This window comes from Panthera tigris, chromosome B4, assembly GCF_018350195.1.
Source record: "Panthera tigris isolate Pti1 chromosome B4, P.tigris_Pti1_mat1.1, whole genome shotgun sequence".
NCBI classification, from domain to species: domain Eukaryota; kingdom Metazoa; phylum Chordata; class Mammalia; order Carnivora; family Felidae; genus Panthera; species Panthera tigris.
In genome coordinates, this window is record NC_056666.1 from 24,365,429 (window position 1) to 24,385,935 (window position 20,507).

Genomic DNA, 20,507 nt, shown 5'->3' on the forward strand with positions numbered 1-20,507 from the left:
TTACAAAACGTGAACTATACAGACTCTCTAACCCAGCCATTCCACTTTAGGGGTCTATCCTCAAAAAGTCACCTTCAAGAATACAAAGATACAGTTGCATGGTAGTCACTGCAGCAGAGTTCATAATAGCAAAAACTCTGAAATGCTGAGCCCACTCTCCCTACCCCAACCACCCCAAGAGAGATACACAGAGTATATTTGTGATAAGCTAAGCAGATTTCAAGAAGTTTTGCAGTGTGGGAATTCCGTTTGGTATTTATCTAGACACATTAGTAAGTGTACGATTTGTTTTTCAGTTATTCTTAGTTCAGGCACATATTCCTCCCTATGCAATTTCACACACAAGATGGCTTCATACATACAAGCCAGGCCTGCCTTTTTCAAAGATTATGAATATCCTCCAAAACAGTCCAAAAGAATTGATAGGAAATGGTTAACAATGATTGCCCTCGAAAATGGAATTCACACTCACTTCTGTATATTTTAAAGCATTTTTTTTAATGTTTATTCATTTTTGAGAGACAGAGCATGAATGGGAAAGAGGCCAAGAGAAAGGCAGACACAGAATCTGAAGCAGGCTCCAGGCTCCAGGCTGCCAACACAGAGCCTGACATGGGGCTTGAACCCACGAACCACGAGATCATGACCTGAGCCAAAGCCAGCCGCTTAACTGACTGAGCCATCCAGGCACCCCTCACTTCTGTATATTTTAAATTCTTTACCTTAAGCATGTAGTGCTTTTATACTTAAGATTTTTAAAACAGCTTTAAAGAGATCTAAATATAATACATGTAGCCACGAGGTTAAAAAGCTTTACAAGTAATAACATCCTCATCAAATTGAGGATGCCTATTCTATTTTGTGTATACTGTTCCCCTCAAAACCATTTCAAACACGAGAAAATTGTTTCTCTGTTGCTGAAAAAAAAATCATAGGCTATAAATGTTAAGAAGCTCATCAGCAGGAATATTTTGAGGCACACAAAAAAGAAGTCTTCTGCTTCAACAAATTAACTCTACTTCCCCAGCAGAAAAATGACACATCAGTAGATAACTTACCATGAGCAAAACCAACAGACATCCACAAGGCAATGAGTTGTGCTGTCTCTGATACCACAACAGAGAAGAAATCCTAAAATAAAATTCAGAAATTTGTCAGATTTTTCAGGAATGCATACTCTTTTAGGATCTTCTGGTAAGTCACAAGGAGAACATGGAAAACATTCAGAGAGCCAAAACCTAACTAAAGAAATGGAAATTAGTAGGTGTAAGAAAAACATGGAAGAATGTAGGGAATTAGCAAGAAATAATCTCTAATGGCTCAAAGTATTATGGCCAGGCTTTCCCCACGTCCAGTAAGAACAGGGAAAGCATTAGAATTCAGCACAAGGGAGTTAAAAGTAAAGTGAGTTCTTAAACTTTGAAATGAATGGCCAACAAAAATAATGCCATTCCATTCTCTGTGACTGCTAAGAGGGTAAAAGAGGGTACAATAATCAAAACATTTCCACAAGAACAGAAAATTAGGGGTGCCTGGGTGGCTCGGTCGGTTAAGCATCTGACTCTCGGTTGAGGCTCAAGTCACGGTCTCATGGTTCGTGAGTTTGAGCCCCACGTCATGTTCCGTACTGACAGCTCAGAGCCTGGAGCCCGCTTGGGATTCTGTGTCTCCCTTTCTCTCTGCTCTCCCCTGCTCACGTTGTCTCTCAAAATAAATAAATAAACCTGGAAAGAAAGAAAGAAAGAAAGAAAGAAAGAAAGAAAGAAAGAAAGAAAGAAAGAAAGAAAGAAAGAAAGAAAGAAAGAAAGAGAAAGAGAGAGAGAGAGAAAGAGAGAGAGAGAGAGAGAGAGAAAGAAAGAAAGAAAGAAAGAAAGAAAAGAAAATCACATGTTTTCTTGTTATGGATTATGTGTATTTTAGAATGACTAATATAGAAATATCCATATATCTCACATGTGAGAAAAGAACACATAGGACCAAGTTACAAATGCTGCACAAAAAATAATGTTTAGAGTCAGGATGCAGTAGTATCTGTTCTTTAGATCCTTTCAAACAAATCCGCTTTTTTTTTAAATGTTTATTTATTTTTGAGAGAAAGAGACAGAGTGCAAGCGGGGGAGGAGCAGAGAGAGAGGGAGACACAGAACCCGAAGAAGGCTCCAGGCTCTGAGCTTTCAGCACAGAGCCCAACACGGGGCCAAACCCAAGAACCATGAGATCATGACCTGAGCCAAAGTTGGATACTCAACCGACTGAGCCACCCAGGTGTCCCACAAAACCACTTTCTTATCTGTGTCTTGTTTCTGAAGTGGCTCACCTTCTTTTCCTCTAACAAAATGTTCAGAGTGCTCTTTTTCCTTTCCTACCTTTAGTTCTTTAAGTTATAAGTTGTAACCATTGACGTTGACAAGCAATGAGAGAAGACCAAATACCACCCTTTGTCTTTAAAAACTTACCACGTATCTGTTAGGTTCTGCGACCTCTACTGAGGGGAAATGCTCCCGTATGATGAAGTCTAATAATGTCCTGGAGAGAAGAAGGGGAGAGTATCGGCATGCCTCTGCATCAAACCATCTAAATCCACCCTTGACATTCGGGAAGCCATTAGATTCAAGCTTAAATTTTTAAAAACTGAAATAAGATTTTACTCCCAAAACAGCCATAGAGAAATCTTTCCTCAACACCAGTCAAAACTGGGAATGTGTTTCTAAGATAGGATTAGATTCCATCTGATTGTGTTGCAGAGTCAGCTTAGTTCAGTACATACCCAGTGCACATGTCCTGCACCTGCTGTATGCTGCACCCTATGCAAATCCTGACAAGACCCAGACCCAGAATCCAAGCAGAAGTGAACGAAAAAACAAATGGGAAGTTAGAAATAATGCCCAGCGAGTATAGACAACTCTCTCAACAAGCAGGGATGACCACGAGCTCAGTGAACATTTGCTAACGTAAGAGACACAGAGACCCCTCGTGACCAATGTGATGACTTCTCTGCTTTGCTTATTCATTTCCCTCAATGTCTTTTCTCTCCATATTCTTGGTGGACCAGGCGGAATCTGGATTTATTAAGCTCATAACTACAATATAGGACCCGCATTCCTAATGATTCCAGTTTGCCTATGAGAATTTTTATGAGTTTTTAAAACTGTGTTATCTTAACAAAAGGAAACAGAATTCCTCTTAAAGGAAGAAATTTTTTTCTGAAAACGCATCTTGCTAAGTCTGCTGAAGGAAGATGAAATTTTGTAAGCACAGGTATCACAGGCACCAAGACATCAGAAAATGCTGGAAGCTGTACTGCATGATACAAGGGGAAGAATTGCTTTTGCTCTTTTGAAGCAATCCTCTGTCTCCCCTGCAGAAAAATCTTCACTAAGATGCACCTGTTCTTAAATGCTTTGTGTAAATTCTCCTGTTTGGTTCATTCTGTCCTATTTTTTTTAATGTTTATTTATTTGTTGAGAGAGAAAGAGTGCAGGTGGGAGAGGAGCAGAGAGAGAGGGAGACACAGAATCTGAGGCAGGATCCAGGCCCCAAGCTGTCAGTACAGAGCCTGACGCAGGGCTTGAACTCATGAACTGTGAGATCATGACCTGAGCCGAAGTCAGACGCTTAACCAACTAAACCACCTAAGCGCCCCTGTTTTTGTCCTATTGAAGGGGCTAAGTTTCAAGTCTGGGTCAACCCAGAGCAAAACAGGCATCTCACACATGTCAAAACCGTGGGAATCCCAGAAGTTATAAGGAGATCTTTCGAGCTCTGCAGGCTGCAGAAGTGGGGGGTTTGAGTCATTTCCACCTAGGTCTCTGAATGGCACAGACCCCCACAGTTGATAGTTGCATTTGAGATTAAAAATTCCTTGGGGAAAGGGTCTACTGTGTCTCACACTTCTTTTAGCATCCTAGAAAACCCACGTGATATTAGGCACATAGCAAGTGTTAAAAATAATTATTTATTGAAATATTTGGTTTTACTTATAAGAAAACCAAAGATATTTTAGCTTCACAGCATGTATATAAGCATTTTTTAATTGTCTTCTGTCATTTAACAAAAAAAAAAAACCCCTCATTTTCTAACCTTAGTAAATCCAGTTCACCATAATGAGCCAAAATTTCTAATGATCCAATTCTAAACCATGATTTTGCAACACGCAGCACTACAGCACCTGAAAAACAAACATTTCAGCATAAGTTAAACTATGCAAATATAGCATAATATGGTTTTCTTAAAATTTAAATTATTTTATTTACTTTATTTTTATTTATTTATTTTTTTGAATGAGAGAGAAAAAGACGGAGAGGGAGAGAAACTCAAGCAGACTCCACGCTCAGCGTGGAGTCTGACATGGGGTTCAATCCCACGACCCTCGGATCATGACCTGAGCTGAAATCAAGAGTCAAACATTCAAACAACTGAGCCAACCAGGTGCCTCCAAATTTAAATTATTTTAATAAAAAATAATACAGTAACTGAATTTATCAGAAAAAAACTAATTTATACCCTAGAAAGGATCAAGGGTTTTTCTCTGTTTCTTTAAGCCTTGAATCAGAGTGTCAGTAGCCACAACACTTTCAGAAATACCAAGGCTCCAACCTCACCGAAGGCTGCTCAGTCAGGCTCCAAACATGGGACTCCAGTCTCCTCTGTTGTGACCTTTTCCCTGTAGCTTATCCTGAAATAGGGAATCCGTGAATGCTTTCCGTGGCATAGTCCTGCAAGTGCCTTCTATTGGTGTAACTAATTGAAAATTAACTTCAATAAATAAATGTTTGTGTATGTTCTAACTTATGCATACACTAAAGAAATAAAGTGAGTCTATGCATTTTTGTGTTAGTGTTCACAGCCTTCTGTCCTGACTATAGTAGTAAAACAACTAGTAAATAGAATTTGCGGGGTTTTTTTTTTTTTTCCCACAAGGAAGGCTGTACTTATGTGTGTTTAGATGTCAAGATGAAGTCTATCCCAGGCAACTAAACGTCCTGCTCTGCCAGGATCCAATACCACACCTGCTGCTCCCTCTTTCCCTACTCCATGGGCCCCTCCCCTTCTCCCCCTACTAAAGTCCTTCCTAATCTCAAAGATAAATAATCCTTCGTTCCTTTAAGCATGAAGACTTTAGGGGGATTGTTTTTTTATGAAAATCTTGTCAAAACATATCAGGCATGAAATATAAAGAATATAACGTGCACTTAGTGAATCATTGAGAACATCAGTAAAAATCCTGCTCTGTTATATGGTCACGTCCACAGGACCCGAGAGAGCATGTAGGGCTGTCAGCAGCTCTCAATAACTCTGTTGTTTAAGTTGTTAAATGAGTTTATTATTAGGGCACCTGGCTGGTTTAGTCAGTACAGCATGTGACTCTTGACCTCAGGGTAGTGAGGTCAAGCTCCACGTGGGGCATCGAGCTTACTTAAAAAATAAGCAAACAACAAAGAAACAAAATGTATTTCGTACTGATTTTCAATTCTCCCTGCCCAGAGATTCAGGGTCAAGTTTCTCTCACTGTTTCCCTTTCCACACTTCTCACCTCTTCCTAATTTTTTTTTTTATTTCTGACCTACTAAAGGCTGAGGAAAAAGCTAGTGGAACCGACTGGAAGTGAGCATGAAGTAGGAGCAATGAGGCTGTGAGGAAAGGTCTAAGGGTCTCTCCTCAGAAGGGAGCGTATGAACTTTGGCGCCCCGGCTTTGTAACACTTTGCTGGCTGTCCATAACCATTTTTGTTCACTTCCCAGATGTTTGCTCTTTGAAACCAAAGGGCTACGCACATAAGGATGTGAGAAAGGATATTCTATGGTAACATCATAAAGCGGCAATTACATCTTGAAGAACCACGGGCCATCTTTTAAGAAGACCCTACACAGAGCGACACAGAGCTGTCCAGTATCGGTTACTCTTTAAGAACTTAGGCTAATTGTATGTAAGTATCCTAAAAACCATTGTTACCTCGTTCTTTCACAATGTTTCCATTGTAGAACTGATCTCTCCATACTTCATCATCACTTACAACCAGACTGAAACATAAGAGAATCCAACAATTAAAGTTAGCGCTTAGCTGCTGGCAAGCTACCAAGAAGTACCTAAAACCATCAGAAACACTGAGAAATCATGCTACCAGAGATTTGTCTGCTCACTTTACTGATACACGTCGGGAGATAACGTGATGCAGTCCTGAAAGTTAGCTTTGAGGAAAAAGGATTTACCTTGCAACTCTGCTGGTTGGAATTCTGAGAGAGTGCATAGCCTCACTGCATAAAAATTCTCTCACTGAGGAACGAAGTACAGCTCTGCCGTCACCATTTCTCAGGGAAAATAAGACAAAAAAGATATTCAGTTGTAATTAAGACAAGACCAATTTTTATTTAGATGACTTAAAAAAAATATCAAACTGTACCGGGAATATGGGGTCTTTCCTGAGCCTTTTAATTGGAGCTCCCACTTTTCACCCTGCCTTCAACAACAAAGAAATCTAAGTATTAGAAGATTCATGTTAATATTCACCAGAAAAGCTACTACACCAGAAATCATGTGGTACCTGTTCATGTAAGTTCCAAGAAGATGGGCTCTTCCATCCCCAAGCTGACCTGCCCAGATCCCAAACTAAAGGAGAAAAAGGGAAATTATTCATGCTTATTAGCCCTTAAAGCTTTCATAGTAATTTTACAGCCAAAGCTTTTTTGTCAAAATTGAGAATGGGTTGGGGTGCCCGGGTGGCTCAGTCGTTTAGGTGTCCGACTTTTGGCTCAGGTCATGATCTTGCGGTTCATGAGTTCGAGCCCCACATCAGGCTCTGTGCTGACAGCTCAGAGACTGGAGCCTGCTTCGGATTCTGTATCTTCCCTCTCTCTTTGACCCTCCACCGCTTGCATTCTGTCTCTGTCTCTGTCTCTCTCTCAAACATAAACATTACAAAAATTGAGGGGTGTCTGAGTGGCTCAGTTGGTTGAGCATCCAACTTTGGCTCAGGTCATGATCTTGCAGTGCATGGGTTCAAGCCCCGTGTCAGGCTCTGTGCTGACAGCTGAGAGACTGGAGCCTGCTTTGGATTCTGTGTCTCCCTCTCTCTCTGTCCCTCCCCTGTTTGCTCTATCTCAAAAATAAATAAACATTAAAATTTTTTTAATTGTTCTGATGGTTTTAGGTACTTTAGGTACATTTTTAATTGAGAATTTTTTAAATTGAGAATGGCATTTTTAGGATTATAATAACAACTTGAATAAAGGTGAAGATGAAATTTAATCAATAAAACATAAGTGAAATTTATTTTAAGAATATAAATTTAAGACATAATTAACTTCATCATCTTACAGCTGAGCTCAAGCTTGTTGGGTGTAGAATACTTAGAACTGATCTATTGATCTATTTAATTCCAGAATATGAACTAGGAACAATTTATTCATAGAAGGTTTGCCAATATTATATGCATGCAGTGTGAAATCAGGAACATACTTGTAACTCAAAAAATTGCTTTTGAACTTGCATGATTGACTGTTTCCAAGTTTTTCTGTTTGCAGTTGCCCAACTCCCAGTTATGCCACTTACTACCTATGGAAATTTGAGTTACTTAATCCCACTGAGGCTGACCTTTCATTTCTGTAAAATGAGATAACCCTTGCCAGGTGTAAGAATGAATGCTAAGAAATGCTTTGTACTATATGCAAGTGCTCCTAAGTTGGCAATTATTTTTACTGCTAACAGTGATTTGCTAACTTGGACAGGACTCCATTTTCTACATGCATGTCACTTCCACCAGAAAGTGGTCTCTGACTTTCTGGGACTAGGAAGGTGGTTCTGTGAATTCCCATAACTCCTATACTTACCCCTTTCATGTTTTGTTGATGTTCTATAATTGGATGTTATAGAATTTGTTTCTTTATCTGTCCCCTCCCCTAGAGTATTAACAATCTGAACAAAGGGGACAGGTCTCATTCACCATTATAGCTCCTGGCACATAAACAGAGTTCTATAAACAGCTGTGAAATATTTAAACTATGTTTATAGTTTTGAGAGAAAAACATGAAATTGAGAAAAATCTACCTGGTATTTTTTCATCTTAACCAGGAACAGATCACCATTAATTTCAGCTACATAATACCTCTAAGAGCACAAATCTGAGAGGTGCTTCGGCAATTTCTAAAATTGACAATACATTAGGTATATGCCACACCATGAAAAAGAAGTAGAAAGAATGGTGAATCCAGAGCCAGGAGTGAAGTCAGGGGAAATAAGAAGGTAATTCTCTGTTAATAAAAGAGAAACCATTTATTGTTCAAAAGGACAAAGCCGTCCTTATAAATATTTGTAATTTCAAATTATAAAGAGAAGAGATGAAATGTGAAATTGATAAAAGATTCATCTAACTTACTATATTACAAAGCAAACCTACAAAAAAATACAGCTTAACAAAACTCTGCAGGGCTTAAGGTTTGCATTCATACTTTAACAGTACACGTGAGTACTGGTACAAAATGCTAATAAATTTAACCTATATGGGGAATGACTTTTTGAACCACGGGATCCCTATATTTGGGAGCTAAAAAAAAACAAACCAAACCAAAACAACACAAAACCATAAGGATCATATAGTCCAGAAGTTTCTAAATTGAGAAACATAGTTGAGCAAAATGTTAATAATTATTCCTTAAGAACAGCACACAATAAAACCCTGCAGTCAAGTATGTTTGAAAAATGGAGTGTTAAAGTAAGTGGATTTCTTTGCCACAGCACTTCTCACAACTCCTGGAATGGTATTGGTCAACCCTTGCACATTACAGATCAACACACTGAGGTTCAAGTTTGTCACAGATGACCCTGAAAGTCTTTCTCAATTCTAATTAGTGGTCTATGTCACTTTGCTTCTCAAGCTTGTGTTAGCTTAGCTTCTATGATGCTTTTGCTTCTTAGGACACTGAGGAATGAAAGCAACAAAAATCTGAAAGGAATTACCTGCACCCAAGAGACCAGAGCCTGATACTATCATTATTATAATAGGTATCATGGAAGCACTTTTCATGTTTCCTAACTTAATCCTTACTCCCACCCTATTACACTTTGTTACTGTTCCTAAAAATTATTCCAGAGTAAACCAGCCTCGGGACAATCAGAGTGTTAAATTAAAAAAAAATTTTACGTTTATTTATTTTTGAGAGAGGAGTCGGTGCAAGCAGGGGAGGGACAGAGAGAGAGGGAGACACAGAATCTAAAGCAGGCTCCAGGCTCTGAGCTGTCAGCACAGAGCCCGAGGCAGGGCTCAAACCCATGATCATGACCTGAGCTGAAGTCAGACACTTAACCAGCTAAGCCACCCAGGCCCCCCCCCCCCACTTAATTTAAGTGTTAAATTAATCTTATCTGGTTCACAGGAAAGTCACAGCAAGTTCAACAATTAGTCCTGTGTTCCTTCTCTCTCTTTTTTTTTTTAATTAGTCAGATACCACCACACCCTGAACTTGCTTCAATATCTTATTTCTAGAAGGCACATTCTTAATTGCTTCAACATACATAATACCCACAATTAGTCCTAATTAAATTCTAGCAGCTTCTAGCAGTTCTAAAACTTTGTTGTACAGCTGTCCTGGCAAAACTATAATCTCTTTATCCTTCTGAGATTTTATATTGACTTTTTGTGCTACTTTACCTAAATCTCTTGCCAAAACTTCACCAAATGAGTTACCTAGCGATAATTCACAGAAATTTTATATTGGTGCTGCCCCGGTTTTCTCAATTCCATCAAAGAAACTTGGGTTTTATTTTTAACACGGCAAGAAATCACATCAGCTAATTATGAGCATCTTAGGATGACACATTCTTCTAGAAACACCTTGTTGACATCTCAATACACTAACAAAGGAATCAATGCAAAGTAACTTCATTAATGGGACAGCATTTCCACCAACTGTTTATATTTACATAAGGGAAGTAATGCAGATGCTACTCCTACCTGGTGGCCACCATATCTGTGAGCCAATGGAATGGATCCAGATACTATCTTTTCACCACTCACAAGCTGGATAAAATCATCTGTTTCTGAGACAGATAAATCAAGGTCCAAAATATCTTCTAGAACTTCCTGAGGCAGGAAAAAACAAGAAAACAAACAAAAAAAGCCTTACAAACCTAAGTAATCCTTTAAGAACTTTTAACAAAGGAGACTTGATGGAAGAAAGAAAATTAAAAGAAGCTCTTCCAAAAGTACATTAATATTTTTTCATGAGAGATGTATCGTACTTTATATGATTATTTACGCTATTTAGGAAAATTAGTTCTTAGTTTAAAATTTTTTATGTATTTCTTGTGATGCATGGTAAAACAATATTTTTCCTAGTTCATATTCTTTAAAGGAACTAGAAAAAAAGAAAATGTCTTATTTCTATTCCCCAATTCAATTGTATCATGAGAGAACAATTTAGAATCTATTATTAGAGCCCATTTTTAAGAATTTAACTTACTTACCCCCCTTCTTCCAAAAAGTGTATTTTCCTGTAAGATAACTTTAAGATGAAATGGAGTACTAGCTCCAGGAATCAATAGCAAAAAGTGATTTCTAAGAATGACATACTCCAAGTGTGTGTGAATTTTAAACACAAAGATAGGCATTTATCACCTGATTAACAATTCAACTCTAAAAAGTATGAACATCTTTTTAGACAAAATTTACAGTGAATTAAGTATCTGTGTTGTGAAAAAAAATCAAGCCTAACCTTTGAAACTGCTACAAGACGTACTCTTGATTTCAAAGGAGTAGGGACGGCAATTGAAAAAATACAGTTTTTCACTTTACGAACATAATTTTCTTTAACAGGATCAACTGGCAACACAGCTGATTAAAAAAAAAAAACACAAAAAAACTCAGTGTTCTCATTTATTGCAAACATAGCATTAATATTCCTTAGAAGGGCTACGGTTCTTCAGGAAAATTAATTTATACCGCTATTTTCTTCCCACTTGGGTTAAAGCCTATTCTATCATTTTCAACCATAGCTATCCAATATTCATCTAATACAGTAGATGGAACCACCCAAGAAGATGGGAGATGGAAAAAGTTTAAACCAAGACACATACCCTGTCTTCAAGGATTTTCATTTATAGGAGAACAACAGGATGCACAACATATTTATAAATAAGAATGTATAAATAAAGCGGAGGTGAGCTGCATTACAATTTTACAATTATAGTACCAGCCAATTCAATGGAATCCAACCAAAAAATATTAGGCAGTTAATCACATTCTTTCTGTCCTTCAGAAAATCGTAATTACTGAAGGGAACAGATATGCACATAAATTCTAATACCAGGCAACAGATGTTTTACTAAATGTATAAAACACGTAGTAAAGCACATCTACCTTATTTTAAAAGCTGTACAAAAAAAGAGAGCTTTGAACATGCTTTAGATACTCAACATATTTTATTTTACATTCAATTTTTAAAATCTTAATGTTTTCCTAAAACCAACCAGTTAAAACAAAAAAACAGAAGACGGTAGGTGTACTACTAAAATTACAAAACAAGGGGACACAAAATTTTGTTTCTGGATAGAGATATTATCAAGATGTCAGTGTAGTCAAATTATTTAATAAACATATGGATATCCAGCCAAAATCCCAGTAGAGTTTTTCTGAAGAAACAGATCATCTTAAAGTGTAAATCTTGAAAAATAAAAATTATTTTTTTAGAGCGAAATGGGAGTTTTCCTATCATATTATAAATTATAAGAACACAATTAGCTGGGGCACCTGGGTGGCTCAGTCAGTTAAGCATCCGACTCTTGATTTTGGCTCAGGTCATGATCCCAGGGTCGTGGGGATTGACCCAGGTCGAGCTCTGCTCTAAGTGTGGAACCTGCTTAAGATTGCCTTTGCTCCTGTCCCCCACTTGCTCTAAATAAATAAATAAATAAATAAATAAATAAATAAATAAATAGGAAAAAAAAAAGAATATGATAACTAAAAGGTTAAGATAGATGCAAAGACCAAAGGGACTCAGTGAAAAGCACAGAAACAGTCCAAAGTAATGTTAAGAATGCTCTATATAATTAAAATGATATTTGTAATCAGTAGAGAAAGGTGGCATTGGGACAATCAGTTCAACTGTTTGGCATAACTTTTATTTGTCCCACTCAAGCCTAGGTGAACCAAATGGCAAGTTGTAACAGAAATAAGAGTGATTATCTATCTTTCCCATAGGAGTATAAAAAGAGGCAAATGTGGACCAGATTTAACCTTTACACTTTCCCCTAAATACATGGTAAAGAAGGCACATCATGGGGAACAAATGGGTAGCCAACCAAAAAACAAATGATTTTAGCATTGCCACAGAAAACCTGACAATATGATTAAAAGTAGAAGATCCAACAATGTATTTGAGTCTCTTTTAAGAGATCCACTGTGTGGAAATAGACTAAATTATAATTTATGCATTTGTTATGATGCCCTAACATTTTAATAGAGCACAGGCTATATATACTGTTCATTAATACTCATGATTTTGATTAGTCAGTCATATGTGATCATTGGTCAGGGAAAAAAAGAGGCCAGCTGCTTCAGAGGCACCCAACCCTTCCTTACCTTTGCTCCACTTTACCCAAATAATCAGTCATACACTACAAACCCAAGAGAAAATTCCAAATGTATATTAAGTCTCTAAAGATCTCAGAGATTTCAATAATTCCAAAATTAAATTCTTTAGAATTCAGTTTAGCTAAGAATATGAAATCCACAAAAACTGCTAATCTTTCAGCGCAACTATGTTTGAACCTCTTCTCTCAGTAAATGTTCTTACCGCAGTCACCTTGATAATTGATCATTTATCTAATAACATCAAGATGAGATGTTTTCATGCAGTATTATGAATCAAGACACAGTTAAGATGTACATAGTATTATGTATACAGTCTCTCCTTGGCTGTATAACACCTGGTCCTACCATAGATAATGTTTTGAACAGTATCATCATTGTGGAAAGAAAATGTCTTAAAGTATAGTCAACTTTCCAACATTGAAAAAATAACTTCAAAAATGCTTTCAATTACATACTTGCTCCATTTATATCAGTCAGTACTGGTTATTTCATTCCTAGAAGTGCAGTCAAAACAACCCAAGTTGTTCCTAGCCTGTGCACAAGAGTCGGCTCTTTGGCAGTTCCTTACACAGCTCGGTGGTTTTAACTTCGTATACACATGTTTAGCCTAGTTGGGTCAAAAGAACTACTTGTATTCTGCATGTCCTATTGATGGGTTATTCTTCATCAAAAGTTTAGCTATCTATAATGTTGGAAACCTTCACAAATTTCATCTGCTTCCCCAACTTAGCCTTGCATAAGGCTATATACTTAGCCATAAAATATCTTTTTTAAAGAGCCAGATGTTTTGTTTTAACCTGGAAAACAATCTCCAAATGAAAATGGCCGGACAGAATGGTGTAGTGCTGTATCTGGGAGCTTGGCAAGACATGTAACTCTGCCATGTTTCCCTGTGTGTGAAAAAGGGCAAATGATAGTATCTAAGTAGTAGCATTGTTGTAAATAATTTATTGCTACACTTTACCACCGCAAATTGTACCTGTTGAATATTTAATATACAGACCTATATCAAGATAAGCCATAGATGTGTATAAACAACCTTTATTTGTAAAGCACCTCACATTATTTTTTACATACTACTTTTAAGATTGGGGGGAAAATCATAAAATTGGCTTATTTAAATAAGCCTTATTTTATGCTTTTATTCAGTAAAAAATAACACTTTGAATATAAATATAAAAATAATGTGCTCAGCTATACCACGGGCACTTTCACTTTTTAAATGCAAAACGCATGGTTCAAAAGAACAGGAAAAAAAAATCAGAGAATTGCAGTTGCCTATTTTGCTGGTCTGTTTCCCCATAACGGTGACTTTTTGAAGACAGATGTTTCTTTCATTCTGTATCCAAAATGCCTACACTTTCTCTCATTGGCCCTATTTGTGTCATGTTGAATGACTGCAGCACGGATTTGATGTAAGTGCGCTCTCTCATTATCATGAGAGAAGTAGATCTGGCTATAGAATTAAGGAAAGGTCTTTCTAACTCACATCAGGTACTAATCCTGTACATTCTCTGGTATCTCCCACACTGGCAAGTTACATCCAGCATTACCAAATACTAAGCAATTTCACACAGCTCAGTACACCCACGGGTGGGACTCCTACCCAGTTATGAGCAACACCGCCAAACTATGCCACCATATACCTAAAAGGTTCTCAGAGGACAGAGTCCAAAAGTCGAGAGACAAGGCTAACTTAGCTTCTGCCTCACAATAGCCCAGCTCGTGTTTCGACTTGTTTCTGGAAAGAAGCAAGAGGTGGGCACTTCCCTTGAGGTCAGGTAGCAATAGGCAGCAGACAACGCTGGGGCAGGTCACGCCAAAGAGAAGCAGCCGTGGAAACGCGAGACCCCGGATCAGACAGCAAAACGGGAATCTGATTCTTTGAGTCATAGCTCTGTCTAAATACGCGGAACAAGAGTCTGGCGCACGGTGGCAATTGTTAACAGCCGGTTCCCCAAAGATCCTTTTTTTTTTTTTTTTTTTTTTTTTTTTTTTGGCTATGTCTGATGGGAGCTCCTAGCTTCCCGGAGGGTGGGCAGGAGTTCGGGAGAAACTGCTCGTCCAAGTGAAATGTCCCGCTTAGTTACGGGGACCGGCAAGGGGCCACCCCCGCAAGTTTAGGGCAGCGGTGGCGCCTAAGGTTCCGCGAGGCCCTTCCGGGGAAGCGCCGGTGGCGCTAGCCCCGCTCTGGAACGAGCTACCGCAGCCCGGGGCGAGGTCGAAGCACTTCCTGTGCCAAGTTTCCGGCTCCGGGTCCCGCGGGGAAGACCGCCCGGCCACAGGCGGAGCCAGCGCTCCGCCGCGGCTTTCAGACTCGAACCCTATGGCTTCGTGCCGGTGGCCCTGGCGGCGCTGCTACTCCTGGAGGCCGGCTGCCCGGAGCCCCGGGCCCGGCTCCCCGGGCCGCACGGGGCCCCCCGGGCCGCCCGCCGCTGCCGACGGCGGCGTGCAGGTGAGGAGGCCCTGAGGCGGGCGCGGCGGCGGGGCGCAGAGGTCACCGCGCCAGTGACGGCGGCACGGATGAATATGAATGGGAACGCGCGGCAAGTGCGCCGGGGCAGGGGGCCGCGAGGCTGCGCTGCAATGGGACCCGGGGCTGGATGGGCCCCGGGATGGGCCCGAGCCCCGCCGGGCGTATGCCTGATGTTGGGGCGCCCTGCGCGAGTCTGCAAAGCGCGGTCCTGGGGACCCAGGCGCTTTGGGGTTTGGGGAAATAGCGGTGGATGAGGAGCCGGGTCTCAGGGAAAGTGGAGGGAGGGCAGCCAGGTTGTCTCCTGGCCTGTGGACCTAGTGCAGCCTGGAGACCGAATGCAGCTGTTTCCTTTCGATTTACACCCAGGGCTTCTGGAGGAGCGCTGTTAATTAGGACTTAAGAGCAAAAGGTGCTCTGAGCGCTCTGGGATCCAGCGGATCCAGGTGGGCTCGGAATAGGCGGAAGAGGCTTCGTGTAGGGCTGATGCTCAGAGTGGACCGGATTTCAGTCCTACGGTAGTTGCTTCCCCGGCCGGGGAGAGCCTACCTGGACGGGGTAGAAGGTCACAGCAAGGAGAAGAGGCCTGAGGATGTCACAAGTAGAGAAACGTTGAACTTTGATTTCATGTGACCTCTTGAAGTAGAGTAAGAATCTCAGCACTAACCATGACTGCTTGACTCTCCGCCCTGCAGCCCTTGGGCCCAGTCAGTTTTCTCCCTTTCCGGCCAGTTTAGCCGCTGTAAATTGACATGTTCTGTGGCTTCATGAGTCTTTCCTGCACTGATTGACTCTCCACGTGCCATGGGTAGGCCCATATTGTTTAGAGAAACTGAGCAAAATCTATCTACTCACTGTCCTTTTTAGAGACTTCTCCAGTCACACAGTAATTATTATGTTTTCCTTTCATCCACAAGGCTCGTTTTTAAAAAGTTTATTGAATTTAGGACTTTTCTGTTTTGGTTGGCTTTGGGACACTTCATATTCCCATGTACCCTTCAGACACCATGTACCTGTATAAAATATGTAGCATTTATAAATGTCTGCTTTGTAACAAGGTGGATACATGTCACAACTTATCCAGAATGGACATTTGGGGACAGAATAGTAACTGGGCCCGCAGACCGACATTAAAAAGAGAATATGGGAAATGAAAGTCTCCGGGCTTTGCTGGGACCCATTTCAGTACAGTCCTAGCCAGACTTCAAATACTTACAGTGTCACAGAGGAAGGCATTATTGGGAGAGATGTTGGCACCCACCATCTGATGGCACTGGATACTTGTTTTCTTGGACACTCCTTTTTATTGATTTATTTACACTCTAGTATAATTAACAGTGTTATATTGGTTTCAGATGTGCAATGTAGTGATTTGACTGTTCTATACATTACTCAGTGCTCATCAAGAGAAATGTTACTGTTGATCATCACCCTTCACCTATCTCACCCATTCCCCCACCCGCCTGCCTTCTGGTAACCAGCAGTTTGTTCTCTGTAGTTAAGAGCCTGTTTTTTGGTTTGTCTCTTTTTTTTCTTTGTTCATTTGTTTCTTTTTTTTTATTTATTTATTTTTTTTTTTAATTTTTTTTTCAACGTTTTTTATTTATTTTTGGGACAGAGAGAGACAGAGCATGAACGGGGGAGGGGCAGAGGAGAGGGAGACACAGAATCGGAAACAGGCTCCAGGCTCCAAGCCATCAGCCCAGAGCCTGACACGGGGCTCGAACTCAACGGACCGCAAGATCGTGACCTGGCTGAAGTCGGACGCTTAACCAACTGTGCCACCCAGGCGCCCCTCATTTGTTTTGTTTCTTAAATTCCACGTGCAATCCTTTGCTATTTGTCTTTGACTGACTTGTTTTGGTTAGAAAGTCAGCATTACCCTCTCTAGCTCCATCCATGTTGTTATAAACGGCAAGATTTCATTCTTTTTAATGGATAATATTCCATTGTATATGTACCACACCATTTTTATCCATTCATCCATCAATGAACACTTGAGGTCCTTCCATATTTTGGCTATTGTGAATAATACTGCAATAAACACCGGGGTGCATATACCATTTCGAATTAGCATTTATTTCCATATTTTTTGGGTAAATACCCAGTGATGGAATTACTGGATCATATGGGAATTCTGTGTAATTTTTAGGGGGACCTCTGTGCTGTCTTCCATGGTGGCTGCACCAGTTTGAATTCCCACCAACAGTGCACAAGCTTTCCTTTGGAAAACATGGCTCCATCTTAAAGCAGAAGATACCTTGACTGAGTAGACATTAAATACTGCAGATACTATAGATATGCAAAGACTGTATTAAATGTGTACAGTGTGTTAGGCTCTGAGCTAAGACCTTTACACAACTTCTCCGAATTAATTGCAGCATCTCTCTGTGAGTAGGTATTAGCAGAAAGATGTCACAAGGTAACATGGCCCGGAAATGTTGGGATTTGAACCAAGATCCATCTTCCAAAGACCATGGTTTTAATAACTATTAGGCTGCCTAGTGGTTCAGAGCACTCCATATTAGCTGTGTAATTTTAACTCTTCGCCCCAGGTTAGATTAGGTCTCAAACTGAGTATTATAATGAAATACTGAATTTGTATGAATTAATTACAAAGGCTGAAACAAGTAGGTTAAATGTCATATAATGGTAAAATCAAAAGATCACCTCGCTTTCTTGGGACATCATAAATGTTCTTATTGGTCTAATGAATGTATAATGTTATTGTGGAACGACTAGAACTCAGCCAGTCTTCCTTGGCGACTGCCTGCCTGGCAAAGTCAGCCTTTATTGTCATTTTAATATGTGTAAAGCAGTATGTGTTCACTAGGAAAAAGTCAGAAAATATAAAAGCAAAAAAGGAATAAAACAAAAAACTCCCACAATCCTATTTATTCAGAAATTACTATGTTTAATACCCTGGTTTATACACTTTTAAACCCCATTGTGTATCTTATTTGTGCGTGCACGTATGTAAAAATTTTTGTTGCGATCACATAATACATACGGTTTTGTAGATGCTTTTTCCTTTTGATATATTGTTAACATCTGTATATCAGTTTTTCAGGCTTGACTTTTCTGAACTTCAAATTCCCTAGCTCTATAAAAGCAAGTACTTATTAGGGTCATAGTGTAAAAGCACTTTGTAAGACTTTATTGCAAGTAGAGTGGATTAGTTTTATTTTTTTTGCGCTAAATTTGTCCTTTTTGTCAAAATAGGTACTTTAAATACAGAGCCCTTACCACATTAAATCGGTAAATCAGTAATTTTTTTTTTTTTTAAATAAACTCCGCACCCAAGGTGTGGCTCCAACTCACTCTCAGGACTCTTGATCTCAGGATCCTGAGATCAAGAGTCACATGGTCTATTGGCTGAGCCAGCCATGTACCCCAGTATATTAGTAATTTTTGAAATGACTGTGTCCCTGAATTCTTTAAGGTCGTCAGTTTGTATCTTTGGGTCCCCCATGCCTGTCATATTTCCTGGCCCATAATAGTGCTCAGTAATCATTGGAACTAACATTTGTTGTCACCACCTCTAAATCTCTTTGTAGTCTTCTGTTCTTGATCTCTAAGTTAATATTTTCAAAATGTGCCACTGAACTCGTTTTTTAACATTACTGATCAGGCAGTACTATTTCCCAGCATGTTTCCCAGTGTTCGTGCTCACTTCGGCAGCACATACACTAAAATTGGAAGGATGCAGAGAAGATTACCACTAGCACGGCCCCTGCACAAGGGTGACACGCAAATTCATGAAGCGTTTCATATTTTTAAAAAATAATAATAAAATAAAATAGGCAGTGTTCGTTTAGCAATGGAAATTTCCTTCCTCAACATTGAAATCTTTTTCCCTTTCACCATCCAGGCTGATGCTTGGGGGAGCTTGATTATTCTTTGTTTTAAACTGGTTGAAGAATATAAATCTTTACTATTCTCTGATCAATCTTAGTTAAATGGAAGGAAATTGTTTTAAAACTACTTTTCAAATCTGAAAGGATAGATAGGAATATAGAAACTAGCTTTCTTTGGAGAAAGGGATAGATTATAGATGTGTTCTTTTCTTATATATTCCGTAATGACAAATACTGCTTTTGTAATAAGGTAATTTTATTATCATTTTTCTGAAGTTTGCAATCTACCTACAAGGGACAACTAAAGACTGTATTTATTATGAGCTATGGAGGTTTTATTTATCTGGCATTATAAACAATTTTTGCATGAATATTCTTATAGGTTTCTTAATGCTTTTATTTTGTAGATATCCTACTCTAATCTTGTGAAGAGTTTAACATCTGCTTTTTCAAATAGGTATAGTATGTCACGGTAAGTTTATAATCTGTATTACAACCACTAAAGTTGTTAGCCATATTGCCAGTGAATTTCTGTTCTAAACTGTGGGGGGCTACTCCAACAAATTGAATATTTTGTCTCACTACGTGCCACGGTATCGCTCTGTGTGACCTCTGCCTTTTCAAAAAAATGGGAGTATAATAAAATTTAAACTCAGAACACAATAAACTAGTTTAGTATTTGATTTTGTGGGTTCTCGAGTTCCTGATTATAAAAATAAGCTATTTATGTATTGTTGAGCAAGAACAGAATTCTGTGTGTTCTAAATTGTAATGACCATTCATGCTTAATTTCCAGCAAGTATATGTATATGAATATGTGTATATAATTCTTACTTAAAAATGAAATTATCTCACTTAATAGAATGGCACTCAGTCTTACGTTGTGTGCTTCGTGCTTGTCCCAGGTTCCATCACACAACGTCAGCAGCGTGCTGTTGTAGTAAAACACGGAGTGGTGAGAAATACACCGATCCTTTCAAACTCGGTTGGAGAGACTTGAAAGATCTGTATGAAGACATTAGAAAGGTAAGAGAGCTTTGATAGTACTGTCAGTAATGTTGATTTCTTAGAATTGTGTACACTGTCATTGCAAACTTGATTCACGAGTGTCAAGTTTCAAATGTTTCTTGGGCAACATAGGGGGGCGGTTTGGAGGGTACAGTACATGTCCCCATCCAGAGTGGCATTATCACAGAGCTGGGGAACTGAAAAAACCGGTACTTACCCTCCCTTATTCCTTCACCTGCTCCAGGCATATTGAAGTGCTTGAAGATCAGTGCCAGACTGCCCCCAAATGGGGCTTTATGTATTAAATGCTTTTATCCACAAAACTTTTGGTGGATTCTCAGATGCTGCCCAGAAATATTCATGTGCCCCTCATCAGCTTCCTTCCCTTTCAGGGTCCTCCACTTTCCTCCTCAAACCCTTACCTTACTCTCCTGTTCTCATAGCAACGGCCACTTCCTATTTAATAGACTGAGGGGAGGCCTTTAGGAGTCACTCTCTGGACACCTGCTTTGTTACCATTTACGTACCCATCTGCATGCTTTCCTCCCACCTCAGTGAAGTAAATGTTCCCTCCCTTTCCAGGAGG

At 39.4% G+C, this 20,507-nt stretch overlaps 2 protein-coding genes and 1 pseudogene across 13 annotated transcripts in view; 2 read left to right on the forward strand and 1 right to left on the reverse strand.

Annotated features, from left to right (window-relative positions):
- LOC102956759 (protein adenylyltransferase SelO) overlaps nt 1-14,797 on the reverse strand; it is a 35,812-nt gene extending 21,015 nt beyond the window's left edge. For both annotated transcript variants that reach the window (XM_042991263.1, XM_007081309.3), the window contains exons 1-10: nt 14,230-14,797; nt 10,707-10,825; nt 9,947-10,075; nt 6,542-6,606; nt 6,401-6,457; nt 6,210-6,308; nt 5,953-6,020; nt 4,081-4,168; nt 2,457-2,526; nt 1,059-1,131 (exon numbers count right to left, since the gene is read on the reverse strand). In XM_042991263.1, coding sequence (XP_042847197.1) covers nt 1,059-1,131; nt 2,457-2,526; nt 4,081-4,168; nt 5,953-6,020; nt 6,210-6,308; nt 6,401-6,457; nt 6,542-6,606; nt 9,947-10,075; nt 10,707-10,825; nt 14,230-14,476 — 1,015 coding nt within the window. In that variant the 5' untranslated portion in view covers nt 14,477-14,797. The remainder of the gene's footprint in view (nt 1-1,058; nt 1,132-2,456; nt 2,527-4,080; nt 4,169-5,952; nt 6,021-6,209; nt 6,309-6,400; nt 6,458-6,541; nt 6,607-9,946; nt 10,076-10,706; nt 10,826-14,229) is intronic.
- Nucleotides 14,798-14,863: 66 nt separating this feature from the next.
- Nucleotides 14,864-20,507, forward strand: part of PDSS1 (decaprenyl diphosphate synthase subunit 1) — a 42,949-nt gene continuing 37,305 nt past the window's right edge. For all 11 annotated transcript variants that reach the window (XR_006219695.1, XR_006219697.1, XR_006219696.1 and 8 more), the window contains exons 1-3: nt 14,864-15,038; nt 19,321-19,385; nt 19,819-19,939. Coding sequence is in view for 5 of the 11 variants with exons in the window: in XM_042991265.1 (XP_042847199.1) it covers nt 14,910-15,038; nt 19,321-19,385; nt 19,819-19,939 (315 nt within the window). In the remaining 6 variants the exon portion in view is untranslated. The remainder of the gene's footprint in view (nt 15,039-19,320; nt 19,386-19,818; nt 19,940-20,507) is intronic.
- LOC122240611 lies at nt 18,722-18,834 on the forward strand (annotated as a pseudogene).